The sequence below is a fragment of the Podarcis bocagei genome (assembly GCF_964188305.1).
Source record: "Podarcis bocagei genome assembly, chromosome: W".
Lineage (NCBI taxonomy): Eukaryota > Metazoa > Chordata > Lepidosauria > Squamata > Lacertidae > Podarcis > Podarcis bocagei.
This window is the reverse complement of record NC_138131.1, coordinates 44,804,551-44,820,379: the sequence shown is the minus strand read 5'-3', so window position 1 is coordinate 44,820,379 and position 15,829 is coordinate 44,804,551. Positions and strand designations below refer to the sequence as shown.

The following is a 15,829-nucleotide window of genomic DNA, read 5'->3' as shown; positions in this document are numbered from 1 at the left end:
GAAGATTTTTACCAAGCTGGACCTTCGGGGGGCGTACAACTTGATAAGGATGAGGGAGGGGGATGAAAGGAAAACCACCATGTTCACCCCTCTGGGAGCCTTTGAGTACTTAGTTATGCCCTTCGGACTCCAATTGTGAATTGTGTGGCCTTCCTGGACGACTTACTTATCTACTCAGAGAACGAGGAGCAGCATGTGAAAGATGTCAGGGAAGTGCTGAAAAGGCTGCAGGAGCATCAGCTGTGGGTCAAACTGGAGAAATGCCAATTCCATGCACGAGAGGTGGAGTTCCTGGGCTACAGGTTGTCAGACAAGGGCTTGGCCATGGACCCAGGCAAGGTGCAGGCCGTGCTAGAATGGAAGCCCCCCAAGAACAGGAAGGACGTGCAGAGGTTCTTGGGGTTTGCAAATTTCTACAGGAAGTTCATCAAGAACTTCGCCCATCTAACGGCACCCATAACGGATTGTCTCAGCAGTAAGAAGAAGTTCGAATGGACAGAAGAGGCACAGCGTTCCTTTGAAAAGCTTAAGAGGGCTTTCGCGTCGGAAGAGCAGCTCCTACATGTGGATCTGCAGAAGCCGATGAGGCTAGAGACGGACGCGCCAGACAGAGCTGTGGGGGGCATATTGCTCCAGCAGGAAAATGGGGAACAGTGGAAGCCGTGTGCCTTCTTTTCCAGGAAGCTGAACAAGTCAGAGCAAAACTACACAGTGTACGATCGAGAACTGCTGGCAATTCACGAGGCTTTTCGACGGTGGCGACATTTTCTCATAGGCGCACAGCACAAAGTCCAGGTGTGTACTGACCACAAGAACCTGGAGTATTGGAGAACGGCAAGAGTGCTCAACCAACGACAGGTGCGGGGGGCTCAAGAGTTTTCCAAGTTTAATTTTGAGATTAGGTACGTGCCTGGGAAGGAAAATGTCAGAGCAGACGCCCTCTCTCGCAAGCCTGAATACGAGGAAGGGGAGGGAGGACCAGAAGCACGACATGTCATTCCCGAGGACAGATGGGTGTGTGGGGGAGTGTTCGTCGGGACGCAAGAGCTGGCCGGTCTGACGAGGGATGATCAGGATGCACAAACCAAGATCCGGGAAATTGGTATCACTGGGGAAACTCAGGGGGGGGGTTCGAAGTAAAGGACGGGGCACTGTACTATAAGGGTGCATTGTACATACCTGAGGGGGATTTGAGGGGCAGAATACTCAAACAACTGCATGACAACCCCACGGCAGGACATTTTGGCCAACATAAGACAATGCTACTGGTCACCAGGCAGTTTTGGTGGCCACGGGTGAGGGAAGATGTGAAGGAATATGTACGCGGGTGCCAGTGCTGCCAGAGAGCGAAGGGGGAGAGGACAGCACCTGCAGGGTTACTGGAGCCCTTACCCACACCAGAGAGACCATGGGAGGTGGTAGCAATTGATTTTATGACGGATTTACCCAAAGCTAGGGGGAGAACGGCAGTAATGGTGGTAGTTGACTTGATGACCAAAATGTGCCATTTTATTGCGTGCTCGCATGCGGTGACTGCAGAAGAAACAGCAAAGCTGTTTGTAGAGCATGTTTTCAGGTTGCATCCCCCCCCCCTTTGAGGATTTTATCCGACAGAGGCTGGCAGTTCACGTCCAGATTCTGGAGGAAGCTGATGACATCAATACCAGGGAAGATTCTGGAGCAGATCATTAAGAAAACAGTCTGTGAGCACCTAGAAAGGAATGCTGTGATCACCAATAGTCAGCATGGATTTCTCAAAAATAAGTCATGTCAGACTAACCTGATCTCGTTTTTTGACAGAATTACAAGCCTGGTAGATGAAGGGAACTCAGTGGATATAGCCTACCTTGATTTCAGCAAGGCATTTGACAAGGTGCCCCATGATATTCTTGTAAAGAAGCTGGTAAAATGCGGTCTTGACTATGCTACCACTCAGTGGATTTGTAACTGGCTGACTGACCGAACCCAAAGGGTGCTCATCAATGGTTCCTCTTCATCCTGGAGAAGAGTGACTAGTGGGGTGCCACAGGGTTCTGTCTTGGGCCCGGTCTTATTCAACATCTTTATCAACGACTTGGATGATGGACTCAAGGGCATCCTGATCAAATTTGCAGATGACACCTGTCAGGGGTACAGGGACAGAGGCACAGGGAAGGCAGGAAATGGAGAGCGATGGAGAGGAATCCCAGGAGAGCGAGGAAGAGGATAGCAATGACGCAGGGGATTCCATGAGTCTCTCCAGCGAATCAGAGGATTCCCAGAAAGGGGCGCCTGTGGTAAGGGCAAGGGGAGCCCCGGGGGGAAAGTGTCAGGAGCGGGGGGCCAGCAGGGGACCCCAAAGTGGCAGCTGGGAATCAGGGCCAGCCTCCCCACCAGAGCGCAGCGAGGGAGGGGGAGGTTCCAGTGTGTCAGAGGGAGCAGCTCCGGCGACAGAGAAAGGGGAGGGATCAGAGCAAGCCGTTCTCCCGGAAGGGGAGGAAAGCAGTGAGGGGAGTAGCATAACTGTCAAAAGGAAGGTCAGAAGTTGGGCGCGCGCGCCAAGTTCAAATGAGGAGGCGTGCGGGAGAACAGGGAGCCCGGAGGAGGAGGGGCCAGGACCCAAAGCCCACAGGAGGGGGCAGGAGCAGTCTGGAGACTCCGCTTCAGGAGAAAGCAGGAGGGGGAGGAACCCCGACGGGCAGAAAGACCCTGCGGAAAAGGAAAGAGAGAAAGAGGTGGGGCAGCGTTAGCTTATTAAACTGGTGTAGGGGTGGGACCGATTCAGAGGGGACTTCAAACGTCTAGGCTAAGAGACGCGGGGCTGCACGCCTCGGTTGTGGAACCCATAATGAACTGCAATAAACACCCTTGTATATAAGAAGAGCTTGGCGTTGGTCTTTTGTGAGCTGAGACCTGAGGCAGCCCTGACAGTAAGTCCCCTCCCAAAAGTACGCAAAAATTTTTTTGCGAAGCTCACGAAGTTTGGCGGCCATGAGTATGGAGGAGCAGATAGCTGATCTACGCAACGCAGTCTCCCAGCTTACCACTGCGGTAGTGGTCTCCCAGAAGAAGGGGGAAGAGGCGGAAAAGCGATGCCAGGATCTGCAAGCCAGGTGGGATCATGCATGCCAAGTGGGATTCCCGGGGTCCAGATCTGCAGGCGTAGGACTGGGCAGAAGGGGAGGCAACTTGGTAGCCCACTTTGATGGGAACCTGAAGCAGTACCCCAGTTTTCGAGCAGACGTCGAATATGCGTTGCATTTGCTTCGCGACGACTTTAAAGATGAGGAGGAGAAGGTGGGGTTCATTGTGTCCCACTTGCATGGGGAAGCGAGGGCTTGGCTGCGCAATCTGTGGCGCGAAGATTGTCCTGCTCGAAGGGACTCAGATGAATTTATCAAAGCCATGGACGCTTGCTTCCAATCTACCGTGGATGTGGATATAGCACGCAAGGAGCTGCATGGTTTAAGGCAAGGCAAGGCTACAGTACGTCAGTATCATGCTAGGTTTTTTGCCTTGCTGAATGTACTGAAATGGGAGAAAGATTCCCTGGCAGTAAGAGACTTGTTTTGGGAGGGGTTGTCTGGCCCTGTAAAAGATGAATTGGCAAGGGGGGTCAGACCTCAAACCCTAGCAGAACTTGTGCAGCGGGCGCTCGCCATTGGAGTGCGCCACGAAGAACGCCCTTGGCGCAATGAGGAGGGTCGCCAGCTTCACACACCCTCTAGAGCGCCTCCTTTCCTTCCCAGGGATCTAGGACGTACGCGTCCCTCACCTCAGCTGCAGGCAGGGGAGGAACCAATGGAACTTGGTGGTGCACAGGCTCAGTCAGCTGCCGGAGCCCCAGCGTCCGGAGCAGTCAAGACGAAGCCTCCTAGAGGGAACAGGAAGTGTTACATCTGTGACAGTGCGATGCACATGGCCAAAGAGTGTCCCCAGAGGCTCCAAAAGCACACTGCAGCCTTAGCAACAGTAACTGCAGCAGCACTACCTGAAGAGCAATTTCAGGGAAATGACAATGCCTGGCTGGAAGCAGAAATGCTGGGGCACAGCCAGGCGAGTCAGTAGGACAGTCCCCAGCGCTTTTGCAGCATACAAACCCCCTGCCACCCAAGCCAGTGGTGCAGCTCACTGCAACTCTCCAGCTACCTAATGGACGCACCCTGGAAGTCCCCATTACAATTGACAGTGGGAGCAACGCAGACTTCGTGGGGGTGCACTTCGTCAAGCAGCATCGCATAGAGCTCCTACCAGCCACGCTGCCATTGAACGTGGTCACAGTGGATGGCAGGAAGCTGCTGGGTGGGCAGGTGGTACAACAGACGCCACCCATGGTAATGCAGATTGGCAATCACCGAGAAGTCATCAGTTTCAACGTCACCCGCCTGTCAGACACACCTATAGTGTTAGGCATGAGTTGGCTGGATAGGCACAGCCCAACCATGGCGTGGTACCAGCGGCAGCTCACTTTCGGCTCGTCCTATTGCGCGCAGCATTGCATCCAGACCGGTCAGGAGGAGGAGGGCCAAGAGGAGGGGCAGCAGCTAAGTCTCAGCATGGCGCAAGCAGTACCCCTCAAGTACAAGGGGTTTTTGGAGGTCTTCTGCGAAAAGGAGGCTGACCAGTTGCCACCCCACCGGCCCTACGATTGCGCAATTGACCTCTTGCCAGGGACAACGCTGCCGCCTGTGAAGCTGTATTCCATGTCCGAGGATGAGCTGCAGGAGCTCAGGGAGTTCATAGATCACAACCTGCAGCGGGGATTCATCCGAGAATCAAAGGCTGTAGGGGGCAGTCCTGTGTTTTTCGTGAAGAAGAAGGACACGCCCCAAAAGAGGCTGATCGTAGACTTTAGATTCATAAACTCGAAGACAAAGCCCGCGGCCTTTCCCATGCCCAAGATTGACGACCTGCTCGCGACGGTGCGGAAAGGGAAGATCTTCACCAAGTTGGATCTCCGCGGAGCTTACAATCTCATACGCGTGTGTCAGAGCTGCTTGAAGATCCTAGCTCACAGAGGATCACGCTAGCCAGCGATCATTAAGTAAAAGTCTTTATTGAATTGCAGTTTCCATTCTCACGCTGCTGCGCGCAACTCTACGTCTAGTAGCTAGATCGGCGTAGCTCCGTCTGAGTCTCCGCCCCTTGTGCACCAACTTAATATCCTAGCCCTGCTCCACCTTTTCCGCCTGACTGTCCTCCTCTGGGTCCCTCTACCCCCCGGGGTTTCTTCCTTCCTGGATTCTTCTGACGCTGACCCGGACCCTCCTGCCTCCTTGCGCCGGGCTTTAGGACCTGGTTCCCTTTCCGGGCTGCTTACTGCGCCGCCTTCCTCTGCATTTGAACTTGGCGCGCGCGCCCAACCTTCCACTTTCCTCTTAACCGTTTCTTCGCTCCCCGATGGAGGTGTGGCCACTCCTGACTCATGCCCTCCCTCCTGTGGTGAGCTGCCAGTGCTTGCCCCCTGGCTCCCTTCTTCTTCCCTGCTCCCTGGCGGTGACGCTGGTCCCGATTTCCAACTGCTCTCCCCTGAGTCCCCTCTGGCTCTATCTTCCTGGGGTGCCCCCCTAGACTCCCCCCTTGCCCTGGCCACTGGTGCTCCTTTCTGTGAATCCTCTGATTCACTGGAAAGACTAGGAGATCTCGGGTCGTCGTCATCACTCATCTTTTCTTCTGCCTCCTCCCCTTCGCTCTCTGTTTCCTCCCTTGGCCTTGCCTCTGCTCCTAAATCCCTGACATCCATCCCCCCCTCGAAGCCCCCCATTCCCCCCTCCCCTCCTTCCGGTGCTGGAGCTGGGTGCTGCTGTTGCAAAGGGACGAACGTCGGATATCGTTCGCTTCCCGTGGCGGGCCTCCATCTGAAGTCTCGCGGGTCTCCCTCCCTGCTCTCGTCGACGACGGTCACCTCCGCTTCCATCTCTGTGCCGCCGTGCTCGAAACCAGGGTCGTCCCCGAAAACATCCATGTCCGTTTCTCCCTCACTTCCTCCTGGCGGCGTTGCTCGTCCTGGGCCTTCCAGCCACCTTCTGCGGAACTGCTCCTCTGGTCTATCGTCCCACCAATACGAGGGTTCTGATGCAGATCCCGAGGGTGACCCCTCCGGGGAACGGACGTCTTGTGTCGGGTCCTCTTCCGAGTCGAACCCCCGGAAAGTGCTGGCCGAAAGCGTGGGCGTGAAAAGCCAGTCGTCGAAAAAGTCTGCTGGCATAGGTCTATGTGGGAAGAGGGCATGAAACTCGTCTTTGAGTAGAGGTTCGTCCAAGGCGTAGCCCGGCACCCAGCTGTTCGCACTGGCCGGGGTGCCCTCCTTGGCGAGAAAGTATTCTACCCCCTCTTCCCCCCATCTGGAGTCCAAAATCTCCGTGACTTCGTTGATGCGCTCCTTCTGTGCCACTCCCGCGTGCCCTGTTCTGTCTCTGACCGGACTCGGCGCCGTTCCGGGTTCCTGGAACCTGTGCGGTGCCTTGTAGGGAGTGAGCACCGATCTGTGGAACACCGGATGCATTCTGGAACCCTCCGGAAGTGCCAGTCTGAAAGCTACCGGGTTGACCTGCTCTTCGACTTGGTAGGGCCCCAGTTGTTTATGCCCTAGTTTCTTCTTGGCCAAAGACCTGGCCGGCACTGCGTGGGCTGCTAACCAGACCCAGTCTCCCACGTGGAGCTCTTCGCCAACCCTTCTGTGTCTGTCCGCTTGTACCTTGTATGCGTGTTTGGCCAGCTCCAGGTGGCGCCTCAGCTGATCGTGGACTTCCTGCAGCTCCGACGCGAACGCATCTGCCGTCTGCGGCTCCCCCTCCCCCATTCTTTCCAGTCCCGGGAAGGTTCTGGGGTGCCTCCCATTGTTGGCGAAGAACGGCGTGACCCCCGTGGACACGTGCTTCGTGTTGTTGTAGGCGAACTCGGCAAGCGGCAGGTAATCCACCCACGTCGCAGGCTGTTGATTCGCATAGCATCTCAGGTACTGCTGCATGATGGCATTGACCCGCTCCGCTTGCCCGTTGGTCTGCGGGTGTCTCGCCGACGCCAGGTTGATCTTGACGTTCAGGAAGCCCATCAGCTTCTGCCAGAAATTCGAGATGAACTGCCGCCCGCGGTCGGACAGAATAGACCGTGGCAGACCGTGAACCTTGAACACGTGGTCTATGAACAGTTTGGCGGTTTGCTCCGCCGTGGCCACCTTAGCACACGGAATGAAATGGGCCATCTTGGAAAACAGGTCCACCACCACCAGCACTGCCGTCTTGCCCCTCGAGCTGGGCAGATCTGTGACAAAGTCCAGAGCCACCCTTTCCCAAGGTTCGACCGGAGTTTGCAGCGGTTCCAACAGTCCGGCCGGCGGTCTGTGCACTGGTTTGGCCCTCTGGCAGGTGTCACACCTCGCCACGTAGTCTGCGACCTCCCCTCTCATTCCAGGCCACCAGAAATCCCTGGCTACTAATTCCACCGTCTTCTCCTTGCCAAAGTGCCCGGCCGTGGGCGCGTCGTGCAGCTGCTGCAGCACCTTGGCACGAAGGTCGTCTCCCGGCACGTAGATGGCCCCTTTACGGATGAGCAATCCATCTCGTAGCTGGAAACCGTCGGCCACAGCCTTGCCCCTTTGCACCTCTGCCATCTTTGCTTGCGCGAAGGAGTCATCCTGCAACGCTCGTCGCACCGCCTCCAGGTCCACGGTGGCCGCGGCGCACGCCCATACTGTTGGTGCGAAGATGTGCATGGCTGCCGCTGGCGTTGCGTCCTCCAGATACTGTGGCTTACGGGAGAGGGCGTCCGCCATGATGTTAGTGTCCCCCGGGACATACTCTATGCGGAAGTCGAAGTTCGCAAAAAACTCAGCCCAGCGTATCTGCCTCTGGTTTAGGAACTGTGCCGTGCGCCAGTGCTCCAGATTCTTGTGGTCCGTGCAAACCTGCACCGTGTGCTTGGCGCCGATCAGGAAGTGCCGCCACGCTTTGAACGCTGCATGAATGGCCAGCAACTCCCTGTCCCAGATGGTGTAGTTCTGTTCGGACTTGCTGAGCTTCCTGGAGTAAAACGCTCCCGGTCGCCACACCCCCTGCTGGTCCTTTTGCAGCAGGACCGCCCCCACGGCTCTGTCCGAGGCGTCTGTCTCCACCCTCATCGGCCTGCTGGGGTTGACGTGAAGCAGCTGCTCTTCCGACGCGAAGAGACGCTTGAGTGCCTGAAAGGACTGCTCCGCCTCCTCCGTCCAAACGAACTTCTTTTTCTTGGAGCTAAGCGTGTCTGTGATGGCCGCTGTCTGCATAGCGAAGCCCTTGATAAACTTGCGATAGAAGTTCGCAAAGCCGACAAACCTTTGGACCTCTTTCCGGTTGCGTGGGCTCTTCCAGTCCAATACCGCTCGAACCTTGGCGCTGTCCATGGCGAGCCCCTTGTCAGACAACTTGTAGCCCAGAAAATCCACCTCCGTCACGTCGAATTGGCACTTCTCCAGCTTGGCGTAGAGCCTATGTTGCTTTAGTCTGGTCAGCACTTCCTTGACGTGCCTGTCATGCTCCTGCTGCGATTCCGAAAAGATCAGGATGTCATCTAAGAAACAGACGCACGTCTTGTAGAGAAGTCCCGCCAACACGTGATGCATGAAAGCTTGAAAAACGTGGGAGCCATTTTGCAGTCCAAAAGGCATAACTCTGTATTCGTAGGTACCCAGTGGCGTGAACATGGCCGTCTTCCACTCATCCCCCTCCCGCATGCGAATGAGGTTGTACGCCCCTCGCAGGTCTAATTTGGTGAACACTTTTCCCTTCCGCACCTTCGCCAGGAGGTCGTCGATTCGGGGCATGGGGAAGTCCGACGGCTTGGTCACACTGTTTAAAATGCGATAGTCCACGACCAGTCTTTTTTGGGGCGTGTCTCGCTTTTTAACAAAGAATACAGGACTGCCCCCCGCTGCCTTGGACTCTCGGATGAAACCGCGCTCCAAATTATGATCGATGAACTCTTTGAGTTCCTGCAGCTCGTCCTCCGACATGGAATACAGTTTCCCTTTAGGCAGCGCCGCCCCCGGCAGCAGGTCAATTTTGCAGTCATATGGTCTGTGAGGGGGTAGCCTGTCCGCCTCCTTCTCGCAGAAAACTTCCAAAAATTCTGCGTACTTGTGGGGAATCGCTTGCAGCGTGCCTAGCAGCAGCTGTGACTCCTCTTCCTCTCCTTCCTGCCGGTGCACGATGCAGTGTTCAGCACAAAAGGAAGAGCCGAAGACCAGCTGCCTCTGGTACCAAGCCAGCGTTGGGCTGTGCTTGTCCAGCCAACTCATTCCCAATACAATGGGCGTATCCGATAGTTGAGTGACATTGAAGCTGATGATTTCTTTGTGATTCCCAAGTCGCATCGCCATTGGCGGCGTCTGCTTCACCACTTGCCCCCCTAGCAACTCCCTGCCATCCACCGTGACAACCTGCAGGGGCAGTGTGGCCGGCAGCAACTGTATAGCGTGCTTGTCGACAAAGTCCTGCCCTATAAAGTCCGCGTTGCTGCCCGAGTCCACTGTGATGGGCACGTCCATGGTAATTCCATTGGGCAGCTGGAGAGATGCGGTGAGCCTCACCACTGGTTTGGGCGGGAGGGGGTTCACGGGCTGTAAAATCTCTGGGGACTGCGGCACTAACACGTCTGGCTGGGCCCCAGGGCCTCTTCCTCCAGCCAGACTGCTTCGTTTCCCTGCTGTGTTCCTCCTTGCTGCGTTGCTGCAGTCACCATTGCCGAGGCTGCAGTGAGCTTGTGGAGCCTCTGGGGACACTCTTTCGCCATATGCCCTGGCTCCTCACAGACGTAACACTTCCTGTTCCCTCTAGGAGGCTTCGCTTTCACTGCTGCCGGTGCTAGGGCTCTGGTTGCTGACTGAGCCCTTGCACCTCCAACCTCCATAGGTTCGGCTCCTCCTCCTGGCGGAGGCGTGGATTGCGCCCGCGCTGCTTCTCTGGGAAGGAAGGAGGGGCCCCTGGCTGGTTCGCGCCCTCCACGCCCTTCGTCCCTGCTCCACGGGCGTTCTTCCAGCCTCACCCCCACTGCCAGTGCCCTCTGAACGACCTCCTGGGTGGTTCGGGGTCTCTCCCCCCTCGCGATCTCATCTTTAATCGAGCTGTGCAACCCCTCCCAAAAGAGGTCTCTTACAGGGGCCGAATCTCTGTCCCATTCCAGGGCACTGACCAAGGCGAAAAAGCGGGCATGGTACTGCCTGACGCTGGCCCTCCCTTGTCTTAGCCCATGCACCTCCTTCCGGGCAAGATCCACGTCAATGCTTGATAAAAAACACCCATCCATCGCTTTAATAAAGGCATCTGCATTCTGGAGCGCCGGATCCTTATCTCTCCATAAATTGCGTAGCCATGCTTTAGCATCCCCATGCAAATGAGACATGATGAATCCCACTCTCTCTTGCTCATCTCTAAAGTCTTTATGCAGCAGTTGCAGTGCGCACAGTACGTCTGCTCTAAAGTTGGGATACTGTTGCAGGTTCCCATCGAAGTGAGAGACCAGCCCGCCTGTGCGTCTCGCCAACCCAATTCCCTCCTGCCGGGGTGTCTGCTTTGTCAGCACATCTAACCTGACCTGGAGATCCCTGCAGGCGGCAGCTGCCTCCTCCTCTCTCTTCCTGGATGCGAGAGCCTCGGCATTCAGTTGTGCCACTGCTTTTCTGAGTTCCTCTATCTGCTGCTCCGCCGTCATGTCGTCTGCCGTTCGTGAGCTCGCTAGTGGGCACCTGCTTCTCTCCCCTCCTCGAGGTTGTAGATGCCCACAATTGAGTGAGACGGAGCTTACTGTCAGAGCTGCTTGAAGATCCTAGCTCACAGAGGATCACGCTAGCCAGCGATCATTAAGTAAAAGTCTTTATTGAATTGCAGTTTCCATTCTCACGCTGCTGCGCGCAACTCTACGTCTAGTAGCTAGATCGGCGTAGCTCCGTCTAAGTCTCCGCCCCGTGTGCACCAACTTAATATCCTAGCCCTGCTCCACCTTTTCCGCCTGACTGTCCTCCTCTGGGTCCCTCTACCCCCCGGGGTTTCTTCCTTCCTGGATTCTTCTGACGCTGACCCGGACCCTCCTGCCTCCTTGCGCCGGGCTTTAGGACCTGGTTCCCTTTCCGGGCTGCTTACTGCGCCGCCTTCCTCTGCATTTGAACTTGGCGCGCGCGCCCAACCTTCCACTTTCCTCTTAACCGTTTCTTCGCTCCCCGATGGAGGTGTGGCCACTCCTGACTCATGCCCTCCCTCCTGTGGTGAGCTGCCAGCGCTTGCCCCCTGGCTCCCTTCTTCTTCCCTGCTCCCTGGCGGTGACGCTGGTCCCGATTTCCAACTGCTCTCCCCTGAGTCCCCTCTGGCTCTATCTTCCTGGGGTGCCCCCCTAGACTCCCCCCTTGCCCTGGCCACTGGTGCTCCTTTCTGTGAATCCTCTGATTCACTGGAAAGACTAGGAGATCTCGGGTCGTCGTCATCACTCATCTTTTCTTCTGCCTCCTCCCCTTCGCTCTCTGTTTCCTCCCTTGGCCTTGCCTCTGCTCCTAAATCCCTGACAGCGTGCGAGAGGGTGATGAGTGGAAGACGGCCATGTTCACGCCGTTGGGCACCTACGAATACAGAGTTATGCCGTTTGGTCTCCAGAATGGCTCCCACTATTTCCAAGCTTTTATGCACCACGTGCTAGCGGGACTCCTCTACAAGAAGTGCGTATGTTTCCTCGACGAAATTCTGATCTTCTCGGAATCGCCGGAGGCTCACGAGAGCGACGTTAAGGAGGTCCTGCAGAGGCTACGGGAGCACAGGCTTTACGCCAAGCTGGAGAAGTGCCAATTCGACGTGACGGAGGTGGATTTTCTGGGCTATAGGCTGTCCGACAGGGGACTAGCCATGGACAGCGCCAAGGTCCGCGCGGTGTTGGACTGGAAAAGCCCGCGAAATCGGAAGGAGGTCCAGAGGTTCGTCGGCTTCGCCAACTTTTACCGCAAGTTCATCAGGGGTTTCGCCAGGGAGACGGCAGCTATCACGGACACTCTCAGCTCCAAGAAGAAGAAGTTCACCTGGACGGACCAGGCAGAGCAGTCCTTCAGGAGACTTAAGAGTCTCTTCGCGTCCGAAGAACAGCTGCTACACATGAATCCCGGCAGGCCCATGAGGGTTGAGACTGACGCATCTGACAGAGCGGTGGGGGCCGTCCTTTTACAGGAAGACCCGCAGGGGAACTGGAGGCCCTGCGCTTTCTACTCCCGGAAGCTCAGCAAGTCGGAACAGAACTACACCATCTGGGACAGGGAGTTGCTGGCCATCCACGCGGCTTTCAAGGCGTGGAGGCACTTCCTCATTGGAGCCAAGCACACCGTGCAGGTCCGCACGGACCACAAGAACCTAGAGTACTGGCGCACGGCGAAGCTACAGAATTCAGTGTTTAACCATAAAGGATGAAGCATATTCCATAGGAAAACAAGCCTACTTTCTTTCTGTTGTAGAACCTTCCTTGCTTGATCTAGAGGCCCCTGGTAAGCCTAAAGAACAAAAAATGTTAGATCATCTTCAGTATGTGATTCCTGAATGAAGTGCTGTACCAAAGGTGCATCTACGTTTTTGTTTCTGATCCTACTGCGATGCTCTGATAGGTCCTGATAGGTCTTATGCCCAACATACAGTAAGCCACAAGGGCACTTAATTATATAAACAACCTGTGCTGTGGCACACATGACTGTATGGTAAAGTTGAAGTCTTAACTATTCTTTTACTAGTAATGCAAACCTACATGTGGTGCAATGTCCACATTTGAAAAAAACCTGTTGTCAAGGTCTACTGTGTACATGTGTGTTTTAAGTCAGTGTGTACTAACATATCCCTAAGTGATCTAGTACGTCGTTTGGCGAGGCAGGGAAAGACTTCACAGCCAGGAATTTCTTTCAGAATATACCAATGGCGTCTTGTTATTTTTTCAATTTTGGCTGTCATATAGTTGTACTCAAAGGAAACATAAATCCTCCTATGACTCTTGTTGGTATCAGAGTGGGTTTTTATTTTTTATTTTTTTATAAGATATTTATTAAGATTTTCAGAAAAATTACAAAAGAAAAAGAAAAAAGAAAAATACAAAATAAAAATAGTTAAAAAACAGTTCAATCTTTCTATCACATATTTTTCATTTGCTTATTTCCCGGACCCCCTCACACCTTCCTTTTCTGTATTCCAGTTCCAATTGTTAATTCAGCAAATCCCTCCCCTCTTCATTCATCTTAATCTTCAATTTTTAAATATAACATTATTATTTTTTTACCTATTAATAACCATTTTCTCATATTCCCTTATAGCATTACAGCAAAAGACCACTTAATTTCTATCCACCATCATTCTAACATTCATTAATTTTACAGTGTTTCTGTAAATAGTCTTTAAACTTTTTCCAATCTTCTTCCACCAACTCTTCTCCCTGGTCTCGGATTCTGCCAGTCATTTCTGCCAGTTCCATATAGTCCATCACCTTCATCTGCCATTCTTCCAGGGTTGGTAGATCTTGTGTCTTCCAGTACTTTGCGATGAGTATTCTTGCTGCTGTTGTGGCGTACATAAAGAAAGTTCTATCCTTCTTTGGCACCATGCCCAGGAGAAAGGCCTCTGGTTTCTTCAGGAAGGTATATTTAAATACCTTTTTCATTTCATTATAAATCATCTCCCAGAAAGCCTTAATCCTTGGGCACGTCCACCAAAGGTGAAAAAATGTACCTTCAGTTTCTTTACATTTCCAACATTTATTATCGGGCAAATGATAGATTTTTGCAAGCTTGACTGGGGTCATGTACCACCTGTATATCATTTTCATAATATTCTCTCTTAGGGCATTATATGCCGTAAATTTCATACCTGTGGTCCACAACTGTTCCCAGTCAGCAAACATAATACTATGTCCAACATCTTGTGCCCATTTAATCATGGCAGATTTCACAGTTTCATCCTGAGTATTCCATCTCAACAGCAAGTTATACATCTTTGACAAAGTCTTAGTTTTAGGTTCTAACAGTTCTGTTTCTAATTTTGATTTTTCCACCTGGAAGCCAATTTTCTTATCCAAGTTATATGCCTCCATTATCTGATAGTAGTGAAGCCAGTCTCGCATTTTATCTTTTAATTTCTCAAAACTCTGCAATTTCAATTTATCTCCTTCTTGTTCCAAAATTTCCCAATATTTTGGCCATTTGACCTCCATATTAAGTTTTTTCTGAGCCCTCGCCTCCATTGGTGATAGCCACCTTGGGGGTTTGTTTTCAAGTAAGTCTTTATATCTTATCCAGACATTAAACAATGCTCTTCTGACAATATGGTTTTTAAATACTTTATGTGCTTTAACCTTGTGCCACCCAAAAACATTGTTAAAACCTTCTAGATCCAAAATGTCTGTGTTCTCAAGAAGCAGCCATTCTTTCAGCCAGCAAAATGCTGCTGACTCATAGTAAAGTTTAAGGTCTGGCAGGGCAAATCCACCTCTGTCCTTTGCATCAGTTAATATTTTAAATTTTATTCTGGGCTTCTTGCCCTGCCAGACAAATCTAGAAATGTCTCTCTGCCACTTCTTGAAACAGTCCATTTTGTCCAAAATTTGCAATGATTGAAACAAAAACAACATTCTTGGCAATACATTCATCTTTATAACAGCAATTCGACCTAACAAAGAAAGCTTCAAGTTTGACCATATCTCTAAGTCCTTTTTCACTTCTGACCAACATTTCTCATAATTGTCTTTAAATAAGTTCAATTCAATTCAAAATCCTTTATTAGGCATAACACACCACACATTAACAAACAAACATCATATACAGACTGTATAAAATACGGGCTCAGCGAACACAATTTATCCTAGTCCTATTCTTAACTCCAAGAAATGAATCGATGTACAAAGATAATATAATACAACACAGCAACATCACCTACCATTAAAACCACTAAGTCTCTTTATCATGGCCCATTCTTTCTTCATGGACAGCACTTAAAAATCTTTAAATAAGTTTAAATTCTTAGCGGTCATATTCACCCTCAGGCAGGGGCGCCGACTTATAAAAAATATTGGGGGGGGGGCCATACCGGGGTCCTGCCGCTGGTTCGCTCGGGTAGCCGGGAGAACGCAGTTCGAGGTGGCGGTGTTGGGGAGAGACCCTCGCTCAGGGCGCCACGAGACTTGGCGGCCGGCGGCCTATCTGGGGGGTTTTGGAGCGTATTTTGGTGGAGCGATTGGGGAGGAGGGGGCTTGTTGCCGGATTCTTCAGCTGGGCCGGAGATCCGCTGCTGGGGGGTCCCTGGGCCGAGTTGTGAGCACGGCCTGCTGAAGGGAGATCCAGCCGATTGCGCGACGGGGACGGCCGGGGCTCTCCGGCTAGGGCGCGCGGCTGGCTGGCTGGCTGGCTGGCGAGGGAGCAGGTGGGGAGGAGGCGGGGGTCCTGATACAGTCGGGGGCGGAGGCAGACGGGGCCGAGGGGCGAAGAGGGCAGGCGGGGACGGGGCGCTTGCTCAGGAGCTCAGCTAACCTGTCCCAAGAGACATAGCCTAAGTACTCCTTCCTTCCTTCCTTCCTTCCTTCCTTCCTTCCTTCCTTCCTTCCTTCCTGTTTTTCCCCTCCCTCTTTCCACTGCTCCCCTCTTTCTTTCTTTCTTTCTTTCTTTCTTTCTTTCTTTCTTTCCTTCCTTCCTTCCTTCCTTCCTTCCTTCCTTCCTTCCTTCCTTCCTTCCTTCCTTCCTTCCTTCGTCTCATTCCTTCTTATTTCATTCATTTTCTTCCATTCCTCCAACCCTTCGATGCTCCTTCCTTTCTCCCTTCCTATTTCATTCCTTTCTTTCCTTTCCTGCAACCCTTCCCTGCTTTTTCTTTCCTTC

At 53.0% G+C, this 15,829-nt stretch overlaps 1 protein-coding gene across 1 annotated transcript in view; it reads left to right on the top strand.

Moving 5' to 3' along the window:
* Positions 1 to 10,907, top strand: part of LOC308578088 (uncharacterized protein) — a gene marked incomplete at both ends in the record, with an annotated part of 124,372 nt that extends 113,465 nt beyond the window's left edge. Inside the window, one exon of the mRNA XM_081178365.1 lies at positions 10,884 to 10,907. Within this exon, the coding sequence (XP_081034491.1) occupies positions 10,884 to 10,907 (24 nt within the window). The remainder of the gene's footprint in view (positions 1 to 10,883) is intronic.
* Between the last annotated feature and the right edge of the window lie 4,922 nt (positions 10,908 to 15,829).